We start from the raw sequence: 26,079 nt of genomic DNA, 5'->3' as shown, positions 1-26,079 counted from the left end.
TTCTAAGCTGCATCCTGATCGATCATGTCCAAGATGGGAAAAATATACTCAAAAGAAGAGAATTTTACTGTGTTAAATGTTATATAAGAAAAGTAGAGCAGTGTTTTACATGGACTGCTCAGAGAAGTCTCATTGAGAAGCTGACGCCTGAGAGTGGCAGGATGGATGGAAGCTGCACACACCCACAGGAGGGAGTGTTCTCCGCCTGTGTGAGCAGCAGTGGAGACTAGTGTGTCTTCAGTTCAGTGAGGGACAGTGGTAGGGACAGTGTTTGGTAGGGGTGAGCTCAGAGAGGTGTGAAGAACCAGAATTGAGGCAGCAGTAGGTGATGCTGCCACACTGTTTTGACCATAGGATGTTATAATGTTACCTGTGTTGCGGGGTAGCTTTCCTAAAACACGGTTAAGGTGAGACTTTTCCGTATCTGGAGTTTGAATCCTAAGAAGCATGAAAGCTGAGAGCCACTGTTAAAGCTGCTGTGGTCACATAGTGGGAGTGGGAGACATGATCATGGGAGTGTGATGGGCATTCAGGACAAAGTTCCAGTGTTTGCTTTTGGCCCAAGGCATTGAACTAACGAACAGTTTCAGTTGATTGGGGTGGTTTACCACTGATTCTGAAGGCATTGACATCGGGGAAGTGGAGAGCTTGAAGTTGACTCTTGGGTATGGCAAGTCTGAGATACCTGTGTAGAAAGCGGGTGAAGGTTAGATGTGTGTGTGGAACATGGTTGAAAGCCATGAGACTCAGTGCTGTTGAGTGTGGCTATAGAGGCTGACTCAGGAAGAATTAGGAGAGGAAACGGAACCTCCTAAGAAGCCAGTCTCTCAAGGGCTTTGCTTTTTTTTTTTTTTTTTTTTGGTTTTTCGAGACAGGGTTTCTCTGTGTAGTCCTGGCTGTCCTGGAACTCATTCTGTAGACCAGGCTGGCCTCGAACTCAGAAATCCGCCTGCCTCTGCCTCCCAAGTGCTGAGACTAAAGGTATGCGCCACCACCGCCCGGCAGAGCTTTGCTTTTAATGAAGAGAAAATGGCCTGTACCTGTTAGGAGGTGAGGGGTCAAGGACTTTAAAGAATCTTGCTTTTTTAAATGGGAGAAATAGAAACATGTTTGCTGATGAAATGATGAGGTTAGTATAGAATGAAGGAACTGATGTGACACCAGTACCGGTCCTGCTAGTTTTTGTGTAATGACCAGACAGTTCAGCCTTCTACATTCCTGTCCTTTACTGTGGCTATGGGCAGGAGGAGAGCAGGTCAGCAGGCTTAGAGTCTGATACAGAAATCTTATTTTCTGTAAATGTCACCTTGCAGGGAATGTCTTAGGGAGGTTGGGGTGTTAAAGGGCCGGCCAGCAGTTGTACCGAATTAAGGGGAAAAAATAGGTTTAAAAAAAAATGAAAAAACTATCCAACAGCTTTCCTTTTATTATGGCAAAGATCTAACTGGGTGTCCAGTGTGTGTATATGGGAACTGGGTTAAGGTAAGATGGCTATTGTGGTTGTCTAGTCCATAGCACAGAGGTGTTTACTCAGTTTAGTGTAAATATTGTTCATTGCTACATTTTACTTTAGAAGATTTCTCCAGGAAGAACTTAGAAATGTGAACTACACTTGAGTAGAATTGAAAGAATCACCATGTTCATTCTATTTTTCCAACTCAGATTAAGAATTTTTTGTCAAAACGGGTGCTGATAATGTACTTTTTCAGTAAGGTAAGACTATAAAATTACAGTCTTGGGAATGGGAACGGGGAGGTTGGTGTGAGATGAAAGATGGGATCTGACTTAGAGGACTTTATAGACACTCCCTGCAAGCCATGCTGGCTTCACTGCCCTCCCCTAGACACATATGCCACTGCGGTTCCTGGGATTTGCCTCTGTGGCAGTTCCCCTGAGGCTGTTGCAGCTTTGTGCTGATCTTAGCTCTGACCCTCCGTGCTGGCTGGCGAGAGAGCAGTCCCGCCTTGGGTGCTCGATGACTCGTTTTCCTGCTCGCATCTTCATGGCCTATTAAAGGAGGAGATGGCCGGGCGGTGGTGGCGCACGCCTTTAGTCCCAGCACTTGGGAGGCAGAGGCAGGTGGATTTCTGAGTTCGAGGACAGCCAGGGCTACAACAGAGAAACCCTGTCTCGAAAAACCTAAAAAAAAAAAAAAAAAAAAAAAAAGGAGGAGACTAAATTAGATGATAAATGTTGAGTTTTTGATGGATTAAAAAGTTGTTTTTCAGGCCACAAAGTTGTATTGTGTGCCAGCATGGTGGCTTACATGTGCCATTCCAACACTCCAGTGCTGAGGTGGGAAGACAGAAAGTTTGCAGGAGACCTGGCAACTTACGAAACCCTGTCCAAGAGACCCAAACACCCCTAAAAACAAAAAAACCTCCAGATCAAACAACCTTTCATTTGGCTTACCACTTGTTTGAGCTGTCTCTGGGCAGTAAATATAAGTTGTAGAAATGAAAGATTTATTTGTATTTTCAGTTAGATGTAGCAGTTTTGTGTCAATCCTTTCTCAAGCAGAGGCTTCGTCCACAGACAGGGCAGAGTACTTTTGCCCTTAGTGTCCGTCCATGCCTTGCCTCTTCCGTATGTACTAGTGTATTAGTGACTGGGCTGTGGAGCCTTGCACACACAAGCAAAGGCTTTCATTATTCATTTTACTCTGAAGCCAAACAGTGATGGGGAAAGAATTGAGCAACCCTGATATGAACAGTGAATATGCATGAGCCGTTTCAGCTTCTTCACATTGCTTCTTCACTCCAGGGCAGGGAAGGTCTATCTAAAGCTCAGATCATTTCCAAACACTAGTTTACCTGGGACCATCTTTTAGCAACAAGGGTCTTATCCCTCACCAAGAAGATGAGAATTCTCTGAAGTTTACTGCATTTCTTGGTCTCCACAGGGGAAAACAAACTTACTATGAGTGTCTTATGTCTGCTGTGCACTTTCCCTAAATTCTCTTCTATGATTTCAACACTGATCCTTTAGGTATGTCTTTGGTCCTTATTTTATGAAGAAGAAAGTTTCTGCTCCGAGCAGAAAAATCTTTCCCTCTGTGAGTAAGAATCTACTTTGATTCTCATTCTGCAAGAGCTGTTGTGTGGTTAAGTGTAGACAAAGCTGAGAAGCATTGTAGCGACCAGCCCAGTCTTCCGAAGATACTTACACAAAGCCAGTGTTCCTGTTTTTAGTTTGGGTTTTGAAATGGTCTCAGTAAGTTGCAGTTGGTCTTGAATTCATTCTGTAGCCCATGTAGCCTTGAACATCAGATCTTCCTGCCTTAGCTTCGCTAGTAACTTGGATTACAAGCCTGTGCAGCCCAGTACTGCCAGCATTTATTTAGATGGGCCACTTGTTGCTTCATGATGTCCAACCCAGGGCAAATTAAAGAAAGTCACATGGGGTTTCTTTTTACTGGGTTGAAAGGAGTAGACAGTTATGAGACCTAACTATAACCCTAGTTAGGCAGTTCTTTTGAAAACAAAAGACTAACTCTCTCCCTGAGTGATGACTGTGCTGATTTCCTGAGCTGGGAACTCTTACTTTAAATGAGTAAGTTTGGATGTTCTCTTGTACTTAATCTTTAGATAAGAAATTATTTCAGTTTAAAGTTTGGGAGACTGCTCTGAGCCTTGTTGTTACAGACCACACAGATGGAACAATGGCAGTTTTTGCACAGGGGACTTTACTTAGAGATTTTTTGTTCTATTTGTAGCACCCAGAGGCCTCCATTCAAGCTGTGTTTTCAGATGCCCAAATGCATATTTGGGCTTTAGAAGGTAAGTAGTATCTTTGAACTGTAATCTGAGACTGTAACTTTAATCAGTTAATTTTGAAGTCTGTTCATGAGAGGTCAGCTCTGGTATTGGGTTTTCAACCCCCGAGTTTTTAGAAAAATTTTATCTTTGTTTTATAAGGATAGCTTTCTTATCTTCTTCCTGGCCTGCCAGTCCTAGGCATAGAACCAGGACCTCATAACTGCTAGACAAGCACTTCCACTGAGTTGTAGCTATAAGCCTAGATGGGTTTTGATTTGGGTAGAATTTATCTTGTACATAAAGAAGTTAAGGCTATGGGCTGGAGAAGATGGCTTGGTGGTTAAGATCACTGACTGCTCTTTAAGAAGTCCTGAGTTCAATTCCCAGCAACCACATGGTGGCTCACAACCATCAGTAATAGGATCTGATCCTCTTAAGACAGTGACAAGTATACTCATATACATAAAATACATTTAAAAAAAGAAGTTGAGGCTAAGAGTCCTCCATATCTTTCTGTGTGCTGATTTTCTGAGCTGGGAACTCTTACTTAACTTATGGTTGCTTTCATGCACATATGAAAACTTGGTTGGTAAAGAACAGTTTGGCCTTCTGAATAGTACCTTCGTGATACAGAGGCCCAGGGAGGTGTCCTCACAGCTGTCAGACCTTCTTTGTCGTTGTTTGTTTTGAGCTGTTAAGGCATCTGAATGCTTCTTCCAGGGCCTGTTCCATCTGCGGTCTAGTTTTGTATTGTAGCTTTTCTTTATAATTCCCTTTATATCCAGATTATCAACATTTTTCTAATAGATAGATTCCAGATGGGGTTGTCTAATTTTAATTTTGCTTTTCTGTTTTCTAACCCCCTTGAGGTCTGTCTCACTTAGTAGCAGCATCATTTACCGAAGATAGATTTGGAGTTGTCCAGACCACACTCCCAGCTATCCTTAATACTTTGTTGACTCTGCAGGAGGTAAGTGACAGTGTTTGGTGTGAGTGCAGGCTATCCTCCAGTGCCCAACATTTATTTCTCCAGTCTAGTAACAAAACATGTTGGAAATGAAAATCCTGTTTTGACCCTTAAGAAATTACAATCTAAAAGAGAGAACAAGAAAAACTTAACTTACTTAAAACTTTACTTTGTTCATTTGTTGTTTTTGTTTTTCAAGACAGGTTTTCTCTGTGTAGCTCTGGCTGTCCTGGAACTCACTCTGTAGACCAGGCTGGCCTTGAACTCAGAAATCTGTCTGCCTCCGCCTCCCAAGTGCTGGGATTAAAGGCGTGCGCCACCACTGCCTGGCAAAACTTTTTCAGAAACTGAAGAAGAAAGTATGCTAACCTTGTGTGATAGGCTGCTGGGATCCAGGTGGAAAAGCCAGGCTGTTTTGTTCAAGTTTGGGTTCCTGTTTTTGAGACAGAAGCTCATGTATCTCAGACTGGCCACAAACTCACTGTCTGCCAAGGACAACCTTGAATTTCTGACCCTTCTGCCTTTATCTCCCAAGTGCTAGAGCACTGGGTATAAGCCACGTTACTCCACTCTTGGTGTGTGTGTTGTTGTTGTTGTTGTTTGGTTTTGAGACAGGATCTCACTGTAGTCCTGGCAGCCTCTAACTGTTAGAGATGGACCTGTCTGCCTCCTCAGTGCTGGGACTAAAGACAAGTGCTACCACATCCAGCCCTTTCTGAATTTAAGTGATTTGGTTTATTCTACCTTTTGTTATTGTGGCTATGGGAGGTATAAACAAGGAACTTGGGGCATATAGAAATAGTGTTTTGAGTGCAATCTGCTCTTTATAGGAGGTGCTAAGCTTGGCCCAAAGAGTACAGTTGTTGCATCTTTTTGGTTTGGGGAACCATTTCAGAAAGCAGAAAGAAGCTTGCTCCATAGTTACTCTGTTTAAAATTTAGTTCATATCACCACTTAGGAAGTTGTACTCAATAACCCCAGTCATCTTTTTTCTTTTCCTTTTTATTATTGTTGCTTTAAATATTCTGAGTTTTTTATTTTGGGTGCTTTTTTGAGATGGGGTTTTATTAGGTAGCTCACATGACCCAATAAAGTCCTAATCCTCCTGCCCCTGCCTTCCAAGGCTGGGATTATAGTTAGGCACCACCTATCCCAGCCCGACACTGCCATACAGTAGCGCAGTCGGAACTCGAGCATGTGTTCTGTCCTTGGAGCATCTTCATTCCTGACTTGTAGAGTGAGTGGTCACCCCAGTGACAGACAAAGAGGCTCACTAGTGCAGTGATGTAATCCAAGTTTACACACGAACCTCCGAGAGGGCAGCATTAGGACTTGACCCTGGACTCTGCAGGGTTCTGACAATGTAGTGGCCCCTGGGAAGAACAGCAGATCATGTCCGTCATCCTTCCTGACCTTGCCAACCATCATGCCCAATTTACATAGGATTCTTGAAAGAATGATTCTGTCCTTGAAATGTTTTGGCTCATGATGTGTATAGTATATTATGTTCAACTTAGGCGTGTGTGTGTGTGTGTGTGTGTGTGTGTGTGTGTGTGTGATAGAAACAAGATTCCTGGCCCAGTGCTTACCTTTGTTTGCATTGTGTTGTAATGTTTTGTTAATTTCCTTAAAAAGTACTAACTAGAACTCATTGAAATTGTGTATGATGCTGTGAGTGAGCACGGTGACCTCATTTACTGACTACACAGAGATCTCTCTGCCCTACAAGTGTTACATGATTCAGTTATTCCGGTCGCACTTACTCCACTGTCAGGATTCTACAAGAAAAGCAGTCTACTTATATTAATTGCAGTTACTCATACCTTTGAGTGGGAAGATAAAGTTTCATATTTGTCAAAAAGTCAGTCCTTTCCTTGAAACACAAAGGAGTTTAGATGGAAATATTGAAGGGCAGAATAGAGAGGGGCAGAGGCCTGTGCTCTGCAGTTGAGAGTCAGAGGGACAGAGAGAATAGGACCAGGGGGCTGACCCTTCACTTGTGAGAATTCAGGTCCCTTTATGAGGCTCCTGTTGTATTCACAGATGTCTTCAGGCCTGCACCCCAGCACTACTGCCTGCTGAGCCACCCTACCAGTCCAGGAATGTTCTTGAAGCCCTTAGGGATAGGAAGAAATCAATTATATTGAGGTATAGATATTAAGGTACGAGTTTATGTTATAGCCCTGTGTGCTTTCTGATTGTTTAAGTAGGGAGCTCATGCTTTGTCATCATTTTGAAGTAGTTGGGTGAATGGTGTTTTGAGATAACTCTCACAGCAGTAATAGGATGTGAAGATAGTAGTGACTTCTTTAATACAGAAACTGCAAATGTCACTTTTTTTTTTTGATGTTCCCATTCACGATTAAAGTAAACACTAAGTTATAATTTAGAGCTTTGGGAAGGTAAAGGTAGCAAAGCCCAGATGAGAGCCCTTCCTCCAAGCACAGCCCTCTTGTGCTCTTGGGTTACAGAGCATTTTTCTGGTTCCTTGCCCTCAGGTTACCTTTCAGCTTCCTCCTTGGCTGTGAGTCTTTCCGTCTCCAGGTCAGGCCTTACAGTCTATTATTACTTCAGCCACTTTAGTTCTAGATCCTTTATCTTTGTGTTCTTTATGTTCCCCACCCCAAACCCACAAGATTCCTGTATCTGCTACCCATCCACTCCTTTACCAATTGTTCCTTTGTCATTTCTTATTACTCCTGCCTCTTACCTGAGAACCCTCCCATTCTGACCAGACACTGCCATTCCTCCCTTGAGCCATCTTTTCCAAGCCACTGTAGATCATTCCATTTCCCTCTAGTGTGACTGACATGACTGTTCTTTGTCTTGAATGTGCTTTTCTTTTTTCTGGCTCTGCTTTGTAATTCCCATGCCAACACTCAACTAGTAGAACAGAGGCCAGGATCCATCTTCTCATTTTCTTACTCCTGGCATATGATATGGACCTGGCTATGGCAGGTGCCTATTAAAATGCTTGTTGGATGCCTGCTGATCTGCTTGATGACTGGATAGGCAAGAGAAGCCATCTCTCTGGGTTTTGAATTGAGTGGCAGTTCTGACGTTGTGGGCTGAGTTCCTGCAAGCTCCTTACTTGCAGGAACAGAAATGTTGTGCCAATCATATTAGTTCTTTTTTATGTCTTTGGTTTTATATTCTATGATCTTGGAAGCCAGTTTGGCGTGTTTCAGATTTCAAAGCATTTTGGACTTCCAAAATTTTAGATTAGAATATTCATAATCCTGTCTCTTAGAAAATTATGAGGTTTATCAGGAATAATTTAACTATAAGGGTTTAGAATGATTTCTTTACCTGTTGCGAGTATGGTTAAATAGCAGGTACTGTTAATGTGAGCATAGCTTGTCATGCATGGCTTCTCTAGCCAATTGTCATGTGAGATGGTGCTTTGGAAGCATGCTCCTCAGTTGCTGGCACACAGTAACTCTAGTCCCTTACTTTAGTCACTACTGAGAGTGCTTTCAACCACAGGCCATTTTGTCCCCTTGGAGACTCTTAGGGTTTTCCTGCTGTGAACAGACACGGTGACCAAGGCAAGTCTTATAAAGGACAACATTTAATTGGGGCTGGCTTACAGGTTCAGAGGTTCAGTCCAGCATCATTAAGGTAAGAGCATGGCAGCATCGAGGTAGACATGGTGCAGGCAGAGCTGAGAGTTCAACACCTGGAGGCTGCTAGTGGAAGACTGCTCTCCAGGCAGCTCGGATGAGGGTCTTAAAGCCCACACCCACAGTGACACACCTACTCCAACAAGGCCACACTACCTAATAGTGCCACTCTCTGGGCCAAGCATATACACACCATTACAGAGACAGTTAGCAATGTCTGAAGACACTTCTGATTGTCTTTATTTTGGCTTTTGCTAATGTATGACTGGAAATACAAGTAGGCAGTTACTTTCATAATAGCAGTCTCTCTGTAGGCTTCCTTGGGCCCGAAGTGTAAGTAGTGGTAAATTTTTCTCCAAGGGTATTTGTCCATCAGTGTGATGTGTTCCGTATCATTGCTCACTCTTCATTTGAGATACTTGCTACTTATGCGAGGTGGTCTCCATGGAGAGCAAGGACCGCATGCAAGGGATACTTGTGTGGAGTTGGCTGATGAGTACTGAGTTCTCCTAAGTACAGTGCCACAGTGAGTGAGCCACGGTGCCTAGGTCTAACTACAGTGCCACGGTGAGTGAGCCACAGTGCCTAGGTCTAACTACAGTGCCACAGTGAGTGAGCCACAGTGCCTAGGTCTAACTACAGTGTCATGGTGAGTGAGCCACGGTGCCTAGGTCTAACTACAGTGCCACAGTGAGTGAGCCACGGTGCCTAGGTCTAACTACAGTGCCACAGTGAGTGAGCCATGGTGCCTAGGTCTAACTACAGTGCCACAGTGAGTGAGCCATGGTGCCTAGGTCTAACTACAGTGCCACGGTGAGTGAGCCACAGTGCCTAGGTCTAACTACAGTGCCACAGTGAGTGAGCCACAGTGCCTAGGTCTAACTACAGTGCCACAGTGAGTGAGCCACAGTGCCTAGGTCTAACTACAGTGCCACAGTGAGTGAGCCACAGTGCCTAGGTCTAACTACAGTGCCACAGTGAGTGAGCCATGGTGCCTAGGTCTAACTACAGTGCCACAGTGAGTGAGCCATGGTGCCTAGGTCTAACTACAGTGCCACGGTGAGTGAGCCACAGTGCCTAGGTCTAACTACAGTGCCACAGTGAGTGAGCCATGGTGCCTAGGTCTAACTACAGTGTCATGGTGAGTGAGCCACGGTGCCTAGGTCTAACTACAGTGTCATGGTGAGTGAGCCACGGTGCCTAGGTCTAACTACAGTGTCATGGTGAGTGAGCCACGGTGCCTAGGTCTAACTACAGTGCCACGGTGAGTGAGCCACAGTGCCTAGGTCTAATTACAGTGCCATGGTGAGTGAGCCCTCAGTGCCGAGGTTGAACCTGTTGATAGGCTACATTCAAAAACTTGATCTTAGCTGCTCCTCACCACAATGCCTTCATTGTCCTAACCATACTTAATCACTTGAACTTCTATCCGTGTGATATTTTAAGTCATTCATTTTAACTTAATTATTTAAAAGGAAACAACTATTGTGAAAAGTAGAAATCTAGTTTGACTTTCTGTAGCTAGAATATATGTTTAAGATAGTATGGTATCTCAAACCTTACCATATATTTTGAGAATTCAGATTAAAAATTCTTTTTTAATGATTTGTTTTTATTTTATGTGCATTATTGTTTTGCCTGCATGTGTCTAGGTGAAATCCCCACAGCTAGAGTTATAGACAGTGTGAGCTGGTGTGTGGGTGCTGGGAATTAAACTCTGGTCCTCTTTCCAGTCCCTAAGGATCATTTTAAGTGTACCATTTTAGACTTACATATAAGCAAACTCGGTTATGCTTCTTACAGTATCTGAGGTAGGTTCCCTAAGAAGAAAGATGAATTATTTTTATCTCCTGTGGGTAAGGAGATGAGGACTGTAAATAACCTGTGTCAGGTCAAGTTTTTCTGCCACCAGAGAAGCTGTGAAAGTTTTTAGTTGTCAGTGGTTTTTTGTTGTTGTTGTCTTTCTTCCCCCCCCCCCCACCCCCCCAAGGATAAAGCAGTTAAAATAAGAAAAGACAATGGGTTTAATTTCTCTGTAGATACTATTGTTTGTTGAGGTCCCTGAATCTGAGACCTTCTTGTCCTTTGTTATGCACAGAGATTAGTGAGGATTAGAGAGATTGGTTCGAATTTTTAACCCTGATGCATTTCTGTTTTGAGCAGTTTTAACTGCAGATTGCTTTGGACTGGAGTAAATGTTTGCCTGCTCTAAAAGCTTTGGGTCCTGAATTTGGATCTTTAGGGCCCAGGAGAAAAGCCCAGCATGGCTCAGATGCTGTAACCTCATCCTTGGTGGGGAGAGGAGAATGCAGGCAGATTTCTGAAGCATGGTGCTGGCCAGTTGAGCATCAGGAGTTTGCCTCAGAAAGATAGCAAGATGGAAAGGCACTGAGGGAAGACCTCAGTGATTGATGGTGACCCCAGGTCTCCACATGCGTGCACACTTACACACTCATGTGTACATGCCTCATACACAAGAGATTGGTGCTATTGTGGTTTTACTCTTAATCAGGAGCCTTTCACAAAACAATCTACTTACAAAAGTTTAATAAACTCAGTCTCTTGCAGTTACACATTAGATGTAGTGAGTCCTTTTAAAATCCAAGGGCAGGAGTCAGAGGAAGGTGACCTCTGGCTTAGAGGCCAGCCTGGTTTTCAGGTGAGTTCCAGACCAACCAGAGCTATACAGAATAATCCTCCCCACCCCCAACCCCCCAAAAAAAACTTCAAGGGCAGGTATATTATGAGAGCATAGTGATTTAACATTTCTAATGGTTTGAACAATTTGTTGCCATCCTAAGAATTATTTTCTTTCTTTCTTTATTTTCTTTTTAATTTTTTTAATTTTAACTTTCCCCACATTTCTGATAAAAGACTACTAATAAATGGAAGAATGTTAAAATCCTGTGAGATTGGTGCATTTCCAAGAAACACTATATAAGAAGTTTAGACACAGGTTTTTGTGGTTATATTCATGAAGGCTTTATTGAGGACAGTTGGTAGTGCAGGTCTTAAGAACTTCTTTGGCTGAGTGTTTGAGTGCACACCTTTAATCCCATCACATAAGGCAGAGGCAGGCAGGGTCTCTATAGCAAGTTCCAACATAGCCAGGATCACATCGAGAGACCCCTTCTTAAAAGCAAACAAACAACACCTACATGTGTGTTTTTAATGTGTTGAATGATCTGCCTGCATGTGTATATGAGCACCATGTGTAGCTTGGTGCCTGTGTAGGCCAAAAGAGCTCATCAGAGTGCCTAGAACTGGGTTACAGATGATTGGGAGCTGCCATGTTGGTGCTGAGAACCAATCCTGGGTCCTCTGCAAGAACAGCATGTGTTTTTAATTGCTGAGCTGCTGAACCATCTCTCTAGCCTCAAATTCAGAATTATTATTATTTTTTTGTCAAAACAGCAACAAAGATCTTGTGCTGATGATGGCAGAGGGTGGAATGCTGCTACTTAGCAGTTGCTTAGGCACAGCTGGAGAGTACAGTCAGCAGCAGCAGCGCAACAAAGTGCAGCTGCTAATAAAGTAGTGGTAATTTAGTTAGCTCAGTCATTTTACTGTGATCAGTATACAATTGTTAATAAGGTACTTTGTATTCTTTTCTTCTCACTCTTTTTGGAAATGTTACGTGCATCTCACTGTACAGCTCATCTGAATTCAGCGTTGTCACATTTCAAGTGCTCAGCAGCTATGTCTGACCAGCGGTTGAATTCGGAAGCATGGCTCTGAAATTAATGATTGTGACATTGATTATCTTGTAAGATTTGGACATCAAGCATGGCAGCTCATGCCTGTAATCTCCCTCTTGGGCAGCTCAGACAGGAGAAGTGCTTGTTTGAGGCCACCCAGTACTATATACACATTGAGAGGTAGACTAGCTTTAGAAACATGGAAAGACTGTCTAAACAACAGATGGGTCTGGGGAGATGGTTGTGTAAAGCACTTGCTGTGTAAGCATGTGGACCTAGTTCAAACCCATGTAAAAGCTAACTATGGTAATGCATATCACTTTTATAATTAAAAATTAAAATTATTCTCTGTGTGTGTGTGTGTATTTTGCCTACACCTATGTCTGTACGCCATTTGCATGCTTGGTGCTTACAGAGGCCAGAAGAGGATGTTAGCTTCTCTGGGACTGGAGTTAAAAAGGTTGTGAGTTGTTGTGTGGGTGCTGGGAATAGACCATGTGTCCCGGAAGAGCAGCCAGTGCTCTTAACTGCTGAGCCATCTCTCCAACCTCAGTGTACAGGTTTAATCTCAATATGCCTATGGCAAGATAAGAGGCAGAGATGGGAAGATTCCTGGAAGTCCATCTAGCTTGGCATATACAGTGATAAACTGTCTTAAGGTGGAAAGTGCAGTCTGACACCGGACACTGTCCTCTGACCTGCATAAAGGCACTATGTCATATGTGTAATTCACATACATTATACATGTAATTCACATACATTATACATGATAGCTCTGACAGAACAATAGTCTGTGTGTATATGTATATATACATATAATTATACATGAATACACACATGCTGTATGCACATGCATGTATGCATACATGCCTGCAGAGGCCACAGAATATTCTCTCTCTCTCTCTCTCTCTCTCTCTCTTTTTTTTTTTTATTTTCGAGACAGTTTCTCTGTGTAGCCCTGGCTGTCTTGGAACTCACTCTGTAGACCAGGCTGGCCTCGAACTCAGAAATCTGCCTGCCCCTGCCTCCCAAGTGCTGGGATTAAAGGCGTGTGCCACAACTGCCCAGCTGAGAATATTCTTAGGTGCCAAACACTTTCTTTTTTGAGACAAGGGTTCTTCATTGTCATGGATGGCCAGTGAGGCACAGAAATCTGTATGTCTTCACAGTTCTAAAAATGTCACTAATCCTGGCTCTAGAACAATTTTTTTTTATTACATTTTTTGTATGTGTATGTATACAGTGTGGGTCATGAGAATCACACTCATTCATCAGGCTTGGCCACAAGGTTTTTGCTTGCTGCTCTATCTTGCCAGCCAGTCATAGAACAATCTATTCTTAAGAAAGAAAAATAATATATGGATTCTCACTAGTAAGTCACTCAGCAGCAAGAACAATATTTTATAAGGTCATCATCTATTCTTCAGAGACTATACATGGCAGTTTCCCTTGATCTTCAATGGTAATTGTGCCCCAAACTTAATTAATGAGAGTATGGCAAGTAGTGGAGATGTTCAGATAAGGACAGGGACAGTGGTGAAGTGAATGTAGTCCTTGTATCAGTCCCTTGGGTTGTATTTATAAACCTGACAGTGAACTATATATTGCAAAGGAAATGTTTATGTTTTCTTCAACAAGATCCTGAAATTTTAAAAAGTAATCGCATTTTGATTGTACAAATGCACGAACTGTTGGTGAGCTTGATCATACTAGGAATACATCTTTGATTTTAAATCAGTATTTACAGATGAGATGTGTTTCAGATTTTGCATGGCAGCTGTTGAGCAGCTAATTGCATATAGAGGATAATTTTCCATTTCAGTTGCATCTTACCTTTCAACTGAAAAATGTGAGCCAGGTGCGGTAGTCTAGGCCTTTAATACCAGCAAACAGGAGGCAGAAGCAGGGGGATCTTTGAAATCAAGGTCAGCTTGGCCTACACTGCAAGTTCCAGGCCAGCCAGGATTGCATAGTAATACCCTGGCTTGGTTTTGTTTATATTTTATCTTTAGACTAAAACTGCAAAATGCTGGGTAAAGGTTTGCTACCTTTATGTTCTGACTTACATTTGTATAGTTATTTTACATTATCTTGTCATTCTTCTGCCAGTGTTTTGTAGGCTTCTGTATGTGTCTGTGTGGGTGTGCATGCATGCCTGTGGATATGTGGCACTAAGGGTGGAATCCAGGAGGTAATGTAACTTTAGACTATAAAAATGGCAAGTTTAGTGGCTCTAGGTAGTAACTAATGATGACTGAGAAAATTAGAACGAGAATAACATGTCCATTATGACTCGGGGTTACTTAGTATTGCTCAAATGTTTCTTTGAGCACCACCTCCCTTACTGCCTGAAAGTATTTCAAGTATGCCCCAGCCTCAGGAAATGCTCTAATAAGTGATTGTTGAGAAAGAACAAATGATTGGACTTGAAGTTAACATGGCAGACTTAACATGTGCATTAAATTTTGTTCCTTTTCCAAAATTCTACTATTGTTAAAATACATAAATCCATAAGCAGGGTTGGAATCAATAGCAGCACAGTTTATGAAGCTGGAAAGCAGATGTTGAGTTGATCGCTTAGCAGATTCCAGAGGCAGGTCCTACGTTAGCAGTGAGAAAGCTCTGGGTACCTTTACAACTACGGTTAGGTTCCAAAAGAGGGTGAATCAGAAACCAGTTGGACTGTAGGTCCTCTGCTGCCACGTGCCCTGTTCATGCAGCTTGAGGGTCATCCTCTAGAGACCAGGACGGGCCTGGACTGGCAGAGGCCTGCCAGTGTGGGGATTATGCACAAGATGAGTTCTACTGAACTGGGCCCAGCCCTCTCACAGGGTAGTAGGTGACTGTTCCCAGGGTGATCTAGGGACAAAGACTTCAAATTGACTGACGGTGGAGTTCACCTCAGAGTCCATGCTGATCACCTTCCAAGAAGCCTGTCAGCTCCTGGAAGTGTTAGTCAGCTCCTTGGGAGGTTCTTCTTGCAGTCAGGAGCCAAGCATCAACAGATCTGAGAAAAGTGGCTGAAAAGAAGCAAAGGTATAAAAAAACAAAAGAACTATCATCAAAATCCACAGGAATAGGGGATGTTTTATCCTTGAGCAAAAATAGGGTGCTAAAATAAGAAAGAACAGCAAGATGACACACAAGGGCTTGAAATTACAACAGGCAGCTGGAGCCATTTCGCTCCGGTGGCTGTATCTTTGGTGTGAATAGTGTGTGCAGTGTGCTCTCACTGACTCTCACAGATGTCGGAGGCTGGCGTCCTTCAGCTTTGCTCTCCATCCTCTGACTGTAATAGTTGTGTTATTTTCAAATTCTATTATTTGTCCCTGGACTTTTTAAAGCTTTCACTTCCTAACTATCGGTTTCACCATTTGCGTTCTCTTGTCTACCTGCTCATTAGCACCCATCCTCTGGAACTGCAAAACCTAAGTTCAGATCAAAAACAAAGAGAAAAGGAGCCCAGTAAGGACTTTCCTTATTAAATGTTACTGTTTTGGTCCTTTTTGCTGAGATCGGGATCAAAGTCATCCCCTGTCACCAGTGATGAACAGAGCGCCGGGTCTTGGGGCTCTGCTGGGTCATGGAAACTTGGGATGTCCCTGAACAGGTGTTTTGAAAGTATTGTCCTTGGTTCACTAAAGAACACACATGACTTTGTAGACATGTATGTTATCTATAGTGACAATTTCAGTTGTTAGATTGACTTTTTAACTTTTTTACTTAACAATTGTTTTTTTTTGCATGTGTTTATTTTGTGGGTCTGGGCATGCAGTGTGCATGTAGACATCAAAGGACGGCTTTACCAGTCAGATCACTCCTGGGTGGGGTGTGTAGATTGACTCCATGAATCTGCTTTTACCCACTGAGATATCGAAGGCCTTCTCGCCTTCCCTGCCTTTGGTGATTGTCTGAACTAATGTGTTTTCTTTCTTTCTGGCCTAGGCTGTCGACAAGTACTTTAAGCTGCCTCATGCTTCTAGTAAACCACCCCGAACTTCAGGAAGCCTTGTGGACACGTCCTACAAAACATTAAGATTTGCTTTCAGGGCCTCACTGAAAACCGCTATCTACCGTATAACCACCACGTTTGGTGACCATCTGAAGTAAGTTAACCCATCTGATCACACTGATGGCCTTCTCAGGAGTTCTCCAAGAGCTAATGAGAAGGCTGTGTATTGAAAGTTTTCTAGGTCCTTGATGGGTCTCTGGGTAAGGGCTTACATATGGACTTGGTATTTATATTTAAACTTTTTGTTTATGACTATCTTTGAGAATTTCTTGCAAATGACAAAGTTGTAAAATAACAAATGTGTGTATATGAGATACACACACACATATATATCATATATATGTGTGTGTATATATATATATATTTTATATTTATATATATATAAAATATATATATATATATATATTAAGTCACCAAAGATCCTTAAAAGAAAAAAAATGTTAGTGCCTTTCTAAAAAAGAATATCAAAATATCAAAAATAAATTTCTTGTTACATTTTGGTGAGGAAGCTAAGCCTTGGGTAGTTGGGTGAGCAGAGGATTCCATAAGTGAGGCTGTGGCACTTTGTGAGTCATGCTGGAAAAACACCGGCAGATCCCAGCACCTTCAGAGACCGAGGCGGAGAGGAGCCACACACGCACGCCAGGCCTGTTTATATTTCGTTTCATTGATGTTTACAGCTTTGCTCTCATGAAATGCTCTAGCTGGCCAGGATGAAGGACCTTGGCTTCCCAAGTCAGCTGTGCCGATTGTAATTACACACGAGCTCTAGAAGGCATGAGAGGTAGTGCTGCCTTTCTGCATAGTCAGGAAACAGAATACTGCACACTGCTGGCTTTGTTTTCTTCTACTTCCATAGCACAAGCAGTAGGGACAGTAAATCGTCCTGGCACACATCGATGGTGTGTGAGAATAAAAAGGAACTGTAAATGATCCTGTATCATTGAGACATTTATTTAATTGCCTAAAAGGAAACAAAAATTATGTATTAATGTCCAGACCCATGCTGTCCAATACGATGACTGTGGATTGTAGCTTTCTGTTTCTTTTTCTCAACAATTTAGTGAGAGGCAGGGATTATCCTAAGTGACACAGAGGCGTGTTAGCAGAGACACAGCAGTTAAATCTTGTCTGAAAGCATGTTTGTGCTAGAACGTGAACTTGAAAGGAGGTCTCGCTTGCTCTTAGAAATCTGTCCTTTTTCCATTTCCAGCACTGGTTTGCCTCTAGGTTGCCCCATGTTGGGGGCGGTGGGTAAGGATTTATTAACTAAGAAAGGTGGTAGATGGCTGATTGAGGCTCTGCCTTTCTCCTTCCTGGGAGAAAAGCCATATTTTATTTAGCTGGCACGGATGAGCTGAGTCAGGACAGAGCAGTACAGTAGGAAAAGACTTCGCTCCATTCGGAGTTGCTCAGACATGTGGGTTTATATCTAGTTACAGAATTGGCTGTCTGGGTTGTGGGTTAGTTACTGAAGCATCTCAGCCAGGGCTAGGCCACACAGGTAGTTAGAGAGCCAGGATTCAGACCAGATCTTGCTAACTCTGATTCTAGCAGTAGTGTCTGCACTCTTAATCAGGGAGGCATGTGGCCCCGACCTCTGAACCTGTAGATGGTATTTAGGCCCCCACTTTGCTTTGTTTGGTGTTGATAGAGAAAAAAGTGGGATCATGCATATGTCTAAAGCCTGGAATATGTTTTGTTATGACTGTGTAATACCTAATTATTTACCTGGAGTTCCACCCTGAAAACCAGGTGCAGATGAGGTAAACTCTTTATTTTTTGAGACAGGGTCTCTCTGTGTAGTCCTAGCTGTCCTGGAACTTGCCATGTAGGGCAGGCCAGTGTTGATCTCGGAGATCTGCCTCCTAAATGCAGGGATTACAGATGTAAGCCATCATAGCCAGCTCCATTGGTTCAAAATTAGACAAATTTGGTTTACTTCCAGCTTATAGTATCAAAATGTACTTGAGTAGCTGAGCTTAGAGCATAGGGCAAGTTTCTACCTGCTAGCGGAGGGTAGAGTTATGGGGCAGTTGATGGTTGGTGGCTCCATTGGAGGTTCCTTCATGGTGTCAGGAGGCAGAGATGATCGTGAGACATTGTAGGATAATCTGTATCAAAGGCATTAAAACAATAATTTTGTGGTACTGAAAAGAGTGGTCTTCAGCTGTCTGGAATTTTATCATTCAATGATGATTTTATTACTAATTAAGAACTAGAAAACCAGCATTTTTATTGTACTCAATTTTTACCCCAAAAGTTTGCAAAGAAGTTGTATAGTACTTCTAGGGTGTATTTGCCTGCCTTCTGCCAAGGTAATATGCTTTTGTGATCAGAGTGAAGGGAGAACTCATTTCCCTCCATAACATAGTACATGTTCAAAGGGAGGAATAAATCCAAGCCACCAAGCTGTTACCTTTGAAAACGATTAATGGAATCTATTGTGTTTTAACCAAACATTTTAGTTTAAAGGATTTTATATTAAAGGCAATTCAAATACTCCACAATTCAAAGATAATGTTTGAATCTGGTTTGAATAAAATAATAAAATCCAGAAAATGTACTGCAGGGCCTGGAACTCTGCACAGCAGGTTCCATAGTAGAGCAGGTTAGAGCGATGCCTACACTTGTCAGTCTGAATTTGCTCTGGTCTTTCAGAAGGTAGAAACATGCCATTGCCCAATGCAAGCCCTGCCTTCATTAGATTAAAAAATGTTTTCATCCAGTTTTTTCAGAAGTACTAAGTAAGTGAAGATTTCTATTCATTTTTAATTGTTTTGAAAAATATTGACTCTGCGTTCTGTGGTTCACTTAATATGCTTAATGTAGAATGAAGCTTATGCTTTGCATTTATGTTTCATTCAGTGCTGTGCAGGCATCTGCAGAACATCAGAAAAGACTTCAGCAGTTCTTGGAGTTCAAAGAATAGCTAAGTAATATAAACTGTGTTCATTACCCTGCTGATACAACTACAGATGGGACAGTAAATGTTCAGCATTCTTGGATCAGAAGAAAATGGACTAATTAGATGCTTCCTTTGTCGTGGTGCTTGCTTTGAAAACTATACTTTAATGGGAGAAATCATGGAAAGAAATTCTCAGCAGAATAACCGAAAACTGCCTTTTCTGTACCAAATGCTTTTTGTGTGTGTGGTATAATAAAATCTTTATTCAGTTTTACAGGAGCATCTATGGCAGCCGAACTGTCTCTTGCTCATATAACTTGATAATAATTACTCACAATTGTTTTTAGAATTTACTTTTGAAAAGAGTGGAGCCAGCTCAGAAGTTAAAGCAGGGTGGCTTGCCGTAGTCTTTCCCAACTGCTCTAAGAGGTTAGCTCTTTGTAAACTCAAAATACATAAACTTAAGATTCGTTTGTTTGCTAAAGGATAAGATGGTAATGGAGGAGAAAAACAGTAAAAATGTTGTCTACAGGACATATTTTGTTAATCTGTTAGGTTGTGTTTTTGTTTCCAGGGACAAATTAAATTTGCATGATTGTCCAAAAAGAGTCTCGATTTACAGATGCTAACTCTGTATAAAGGAACGGAGAAAAATTGAAATCTTAAGGTACAGGGTTAAGCATTCACATTTGGTTTTGAGAAATAGTTTGAGGCACATCTATGAACTCATTGCATCCTGCTAGTAAAGGATGAGCTGTGTCTTCGGCTCCCAGCCAGTTTTGCTTTTGTTTTTGAAATAACATTAAACAATTGGCAGAGGTGTTCAAATGAGGGGAAAGAAAGGTTTTGTAAGAAGACCTGGAAGCTTCCCCATTCACCTACTGTTTGTCTTTACCAGATCAAATTGTGTTGTGATTCTAGTCTGTCTTCACATGGAGAGCAGCCTCTGCTTTGTTATCTGGCTAATTAAAATATAATAGGACAAGCTTTAGAGCCAGACGCACATAGTCATCAAATAGGCAAGTGAAGCCGGAATGTCACTGTCCTCAGGAGCATGGGCATCCCAAATGTACACGTGCTCTTTTTATGACTCATTAGAGCATTTCTTTGGAGATGAAACATGGGAGGTCCTGCTGGCAGATATTCATTGGACGAGCTTTGGGCCAAACCCTCCTTCATAAATCCTTCCCTGTTATCTCTTTCTTTAAAGTCAGCACAGTATTGTATATGAATCTTAAGTGTGATGTGTATGCCTAGCCTTTGTCAGCTTCATTGACTATCAGATCTTTACAGTAGTTTATTTTAGCTCCAGATCTACTGCCCCTTCAACCAGCACATGACAAATTATAAATGAATCCTGCTAGCCTTAAGAGTCTCTCTGGGACAATTCTTCACCTTGTGTGTGAAGTTCTCTTGATCTTTTTTTTTTTTTTCAGTGTGAAAGTTGGGTTTCTGGTGTGTTAGTTTCTTTCAGATAAGCAGAAAAGCCTGGCTAGATAATGGAGCGCCATCCTATTCCATGAGTTTAGCCCTATAGGCCTTTCATGTTTGCTGGCTGCCTCTGACAGAAGCATTTAAGGAGACAAATCTTAATGTGTTTCCATAAAGAACCGCCTGTGGCGTGTGTGCAGCTCGCTGAAAAGGGCATGCCTTTAAACTTGGACTTACTCCCATGAAATCTCTGGTTCAGTTTAGGTTCTTGCCATCCCCATGTCCTCTGGGTGAAAGTATTTGATAGCAATATGAATTTTTCCGGATGTGCTGTGTCTGAGGTACTGACCACACCATGTCTGCCTGGTGGGGAGCAGGACACTGCCATCTCCTCAGATCTGTATTGTCTTTGGAAGGTGAGGACTCATTCTTTTTCTCCATTGATATTGGTGAGCACCCATTTTTTAAAAAGGCCTCCTTTCTCCTGCACACAACAAGGACTTGATTGAGGGAGGCCAGCAGGGGAGAAGCATTTCCTTTGGTGGAGTTGCAACTTGCTGACAAGCCTACTGAAGTGATGGCCTGGAATTAGTCTGTGAAAGCCTTTCTCTGGCCCTCAGTACAAACCACGATTCTCTCAGCACCTGTGTTTGTCTCTCTGGTGGGACATATAAAATGACAAGCTGCTTTTGCAGGGTAATGGGAAACTGTAGGTTCAACCTTATCCTGGTGAGTAGACATGAAGAAGTCACACTGGGTTCCTGTGCTTGATTTCTTCAGGAGTGTTTTGTGTGTTAATATTTATGATGATCTGTTTACATTCTTCTGTATATCATTGATACTGAATTGGTAGAAAAATAAAGTGACAATTCTTAACTGAGACTGTTCATTGAATGCTGAATCTCTGTGTGTTTCATTAACCATTGCCATTTGGCCTCCAAGTTGTTGCTTCGGAAGCTGGGGGTGGGGGGCTCTAGCTTTAGAGTTACTAGCTTTGGCCCTACACCAGACTAATTTGGTGGATGATCTGTGTTTAGTAGTAATTTCAAAAAGCTGAATTCTGAAACACATACGCTCTCTCTTTCTTGTCTGTCTGTCTGTCTGTCTGTCTGTCTGTCTGGGCTCTTTTTTCCAAAACTAAATAAACAAAGACAGCAGGCGCTGAAAGCCATCTCTTAACAGAGATTTCTTTTCTTGCCAAAATAGCATTTCTAAACGGATTGTATTTCCCAGGCTGACGATTCTGTCAGCTTTACTTAGATTAGTTTGAGCTTCACCTTTAGATGCTAAGGCTGTCTCTTGCTCTCCTAAAGTCGAGTCACTTAGAGCATCCATCACTCACCAGTCCAACCACTCAGCAAGTGTTTACCTCCGTTCTAGTTGTTAGGAATGTTTTAGCCTAATTAATTAGTTTGAAGGCAGAGCCTTCTGTGTAGTCAGGGCCAGCTTCAAACCCATGGTAATCCTCCTGCTTCAGCCTCCTGAGTGCTAGGTTCTCTATAGGTATGTTTCACCGTGCCTGGTTTCTGCTCATCACTTAAAGGTTACAGCCGAGGTTACACCGTGCCCAGTGGGGTGGAAAAGCAGCAGACTGCTGAGCTGTTGGTACAGCCTCTGAGCTTCTCAGTCCCAGCTGTTTAGAAGGAGTTTACATAACCTTCCTACATAGCCCCAGTGTCCGGCATGATCCCTCACCTGCCCCCAGATTGAATGGCCGTCGACTTGGCCTAGTTGCCAAATCAAACAACATGGATTTGCCTCCCCTGGAACCTGTGAGCTCTACTGCTTCGACTTCAGTCAGTTCCTTTAGTAAGCCTTTATCTGCAACCCAGAAATGAAGGGATGATATGTTGTCTTTGTCAGCTGCAGCTTCCAAGGGTGTGTCATCATTAAACAGTATCCTTAGGTGTCCTGGTGCTCTCCCTCCCACTGTGTCTGGCACAGCTGTGTGGCTGCTGCTTGCCATTGGGTGCTTAGGTTCCACTTGGCCTGCATCCACTGCTCTTACTGGCTACCAATCCCACTGGGGCCGTGGTTTTGGAAATCCTATGGGATATCACTGGTGGAGAAATGATTGGGAATGACTGGCTGCTCAGTCACAAACCTCTCACGGTGGCTTTTTGAAGCCATGTTGACTCTTGATTGGTTCATTCTCTTGTCTCCATTGGTGATAGTTCATTGGTTCCCTCCTCACAGTGCCATCACTCCTAGGTACAAGACAGTTTCCACCCCCAAATGATATAAAAACAGGAAAGTTGATCTTCAAGGCACAGGAAGTGTCAGTGAGCCCAAGGATAGATCACATCTAGGCCCCCTGAAGAGCTCAAGCACTGTCAGTATCTGGTTCTCTGCTTGCTTCTCTTGTCTTTCTACTCCCTCAGCTGCCCTCTAGTTCCTGAGCTTACGTGTAATGGAAACTGACCAGCTGCTTCTGAATGCCAGCTGGATTCCTGATGGAAATTGGTCCAAGTGGATCAAGTGTCCGATTATGCTTGAGGCAAGGTCATAGGTCACGAGCATGCTAGTGTGGCTTCTGAGAAGCCTACTGCCTTTATTGATAAGAACAAGGGGGAGACAGTTCCCAGAGATTCGGGAGATGAGACCAAGTTTAGAACCCAGGGCCTTCGAAAAGGAACTTATATGTCCTTTTGCAAAAGGACAACAAGGAGGACTGTACTTAAGTTGAATTAAATGATCTCCACCAGCACCTCTGGGTCCCAGAAGATGCTATCATGGATCCTCTGGAGGAAAACAACACCCTGATTCCCACAAGCAACAGTTCAAACACGGCTCAGCGTTCAGAGTAACCAGGCACAGGAAGACAGATTGGGGGAGAACCAATGTAATCACCATGCTGTCGTGGGTGAAGGGTGCTTCCCCATGGAGCTGTCAGACATATAAAGTAAATAAGATCCCTTGGTGAAGTCACAATTCAGTAGAGAACTGGAATCCATGAGAACACACAGAATTCATTTTTGTTTATACAAACAAGATTTTAAAAGGCCACAAAAGTTCTAGGAAAACAACAACCAAAAATTAGTCCTGAAAGGAGTTTACTAACCTAGAATTCCGTATTCAGCAGTTTACTTTTTTTTTTTTTTTAGACAAGTAGCTTAGGTTAGACTACAACTTCTTGTCTGCTTGTCTCCACCTCCCACTGCTGGGATTATAGGCATCTGAGACCCTGGAGGGTCTGTGCAGTGCTAGCATTGAATCCAAGGCTTTGTGCCTGCTCGGCAAGCACTTTACCAACTGAGCTACATCTCCAGGACCCATACACTTATCTTCACCCATACAGGACTCAGCACTTATCTTCAAACAGGGTGGGTAAATACATTTCAAACAAAAGCTGAGAAGTTCTTACATGAGCCCAACCAAGCCCCAGGAAAATGGGAAAATGGCAAAGAAAGCAAGAAAAGCAGAGGAGGGCTGGTGAGATGGCTCAGCAGTTAAGAGCACTGACCGCCCTTCCAGAGGTCCTGAGTTCAATTCCCAGCAACCACATGGTGGCTCACAACCATCTGTAATGGGGTCTGACGCTCTCATCTGGTGTGTCTGAAGACAGCTGTAACTACTCAGACATAAAATAAGTCTTTTTTTTTTTTTTTTTTTTTTAAAGCAAAGCAGAGGAAAGCTAAGCACAAACATTGACTTACACAGCAGTGCCTCGAAGGCTTTTAGTAGGTAGAGAATTAGTATGTACACACAAAGTCAGCTCAGTCAGCATTTGGGAGTGAAAGTGCTTTCCAGTCTTGGCATTGTCTCTAAGAGTCAACACTGTGTAGTCAGGCTGTTCTCAGGCTCCTAAGTGCCTGTGCCTCAGCCACTGCTACCATATCTAGGCTTTGATAAGTTACAAGATATGACTGTGATTTAAGGAGAACCACTAAAAGAATATAAATTAAGATGAAATTAAAAGATAAAGCAAACCATAGTGCTTTTAGTCCCAGCACTCAGGAGGCAGAGGCAGGTGGGTCTCTGAGTTCAAGACTAATTTGTCTAGAGTTTCAGGACAGTCAGCTGCACAGAAAAATCCTTTCCTAAAAAGCAAGCAAGCAAGAAAGAAAGAAAGAGAAAGAAAAAGAAAGAAAGAAAGAAAGAAAGAAAGAAAGAAAGAAAGAAAGAAAGAAAGACCTTTTAAAAAATCAGTTTGCTGTTTGGGAAAGACACATGCAAAAGTATGAGGCTAGATATGCTGGAAATAAAAGGCTAGAAATCAGCCGGGTGGTGGTGGCACATGCCTTTAATCCCAGCACTTGGGAGGCAGAGGCAGGCAGATTTCTGAGTTCGAGGCCAGCCTGGTCTACAGAGTGAGTTCCAGGACAGCCAGGAATACACAGAAATCTTGTCTTGAAGCCTCCCCCACCCCAAAAGAAAAAAGGCTAGGAAGAGATAAAAATGAGAACATTTATAAATCCAAGTATCATTACATATTTTATCAAAAAAAATCCAAGTATTACATATTTTGACAAACTATACCTAAAGAATAAATAAGTAAATAAATAAAAATACTTCAAAAGAGATTCAGTTCCTTGTAGAGACCTTGATAATACATCTTTGTAACAGCCTCAAAATACAAAAAACATTAGCAAAGATGAATTGGCCTTCAAAGTCCCAGTTTATCTCGTCGGCTCAAGGGAAAATAGGTGTACAGCACTGGCGTTAGGGAGATGCAGCTGAGCAGGGGTGACCCACGGAGAAATTAAAACTCATAAACTTGGAGGGAATTGAAAAATGAGTAAGATCTCTCCTAATACTAAACAGGACTTTTCAGTTCCATCAACTAGTACATGGCCAAGACTATTGAGGGCTTTAATCTCCAAAATCATCTCTAAAATGTTTATGACAGAATTTCCCCAATGGTCTCAAATGCAGGGTTTGAATATGTAGCCCTGGCTGGCCTGGAACTTGCTATGTCAAGAAGACTAACCTTGAGTTTGCAGTCATTGTCCTCTGCCCTAGGCTGTATTATGATCGAGTGTCCCCTCCCTCCCTTCCTCCCTCCCTCCCTCCCTTTCTTTCTTTCTTTTTTTTTTTTTCTTTCTGGCTATTCTGTTGTAGACCAAGTTGACTCAGATCCACGAGCCTCTGCCTCCCGAGTGCTGGGATTAAAGGTTGGTATCACCACTGCCCAACCCTTATTTCTTAAAAACACAATTTCCCTTTTAACTGAGGCGAGCTTAGAGAGTGCCGTCCTGAGGTTATAGGCTTGCCACACCGTGTCAACTGATTTTTCCACCTATAGTCATCCAAAGAGCCAGCTGCGTAACAGTGTGAAGGAAGCACATAGACAAGGACACACAGGCCTCTGAAGTCGGGATGGCCACTCGGGAGAGGCTGTGTGCTGACTTGGAAAGGAACGAGGCAACTTCTGAGCTTCTGGAATGTGTTGATTTGGGTCGTGTGAAGGTTTCTATACTTTGATGTAGATAGTGCCTCAAGAGGAAACGTGTGGAGTCTAACAAAATTACAAGCAAAAAGGAAATTAGAACAGGACCTTTTATATTTTCCAGTTCTAGACAGGACTAGACTCTAGAAGTCAGGATTTAGAATATTTCAGTGGTGTGATTGGCACCTACTGTCCACACAAGGAGCGCCTTGGGAACAGCCACGATATTCACATAGAATGTTCCCAGATCCAGCCACTTGCCGCTTCTACAGCAAGTTTCAAGCAAGGTCTCA

The 26,079-nt window shown here is 42.6% G+C and overlaps 1 protein-coding gene across 2 annotated transcripts in view; it reads left to right on the top strand.

Annotated features, from left to right (window-relative positions):
• Positions 1–21,279, top strand: part of Ndc1 (NDC1 transmembrane nucleoporin) — a 44,442-nt gene extending 23,163 nt beyond the window's left edge. Inside the window, exons 14-18 of one of the 2 annotated variants that reach the window (XM_034503684.2) lie at positions 1,663–1,713; positions 3,716–3,779; positions 4,628–4,728; positions 15,992–16,152; positions 18,927–21,279. In XM_034503684.2, the coding sequence (XP_034359575.1) occupies positions 1,663–1,713; positions 3,716–3,779; positions 4,628–4,728; positions 15,992–16,152; positions 18,927–18,990 (441 nt within the window). In that variant the 3' untranslated portion in view covers positions 18,991–21,279. The remainder of the gene's footprint in view (positions 1–1,662; positions 1,714–3,715; positions 3,780–4,627; positions 4,729–15,991; positions 16,153–18,926) is intronic. The other variant, XM_034503685.2, reaches the window with a different exon arrangement.
• Positions 21,280–26,079: the final 4,800 nt, after the last annotated feature.

The sequence above is a fragment of the Arvicanthis niloticus genome, chromosome 5 (assembly GCF_011762505.2).
Source record: "Arvicanthis niloticus isolate mArvNil1 chromosome 5, mArvNil1.pat.X, whole genome shotgun sequence".
Classification (NCBI taxonomy): domain Eukaryota; kingdom Metazoa; phylum Chordata; class Mammalia; order Rodentia; family Muridae; genus Arvicanthis; species Arvicanthis niloticus.
Note: the sequence above shows the minus strand (reverse complement) of the source record. Positions and strands in the feature narration are given on the sequence as shown.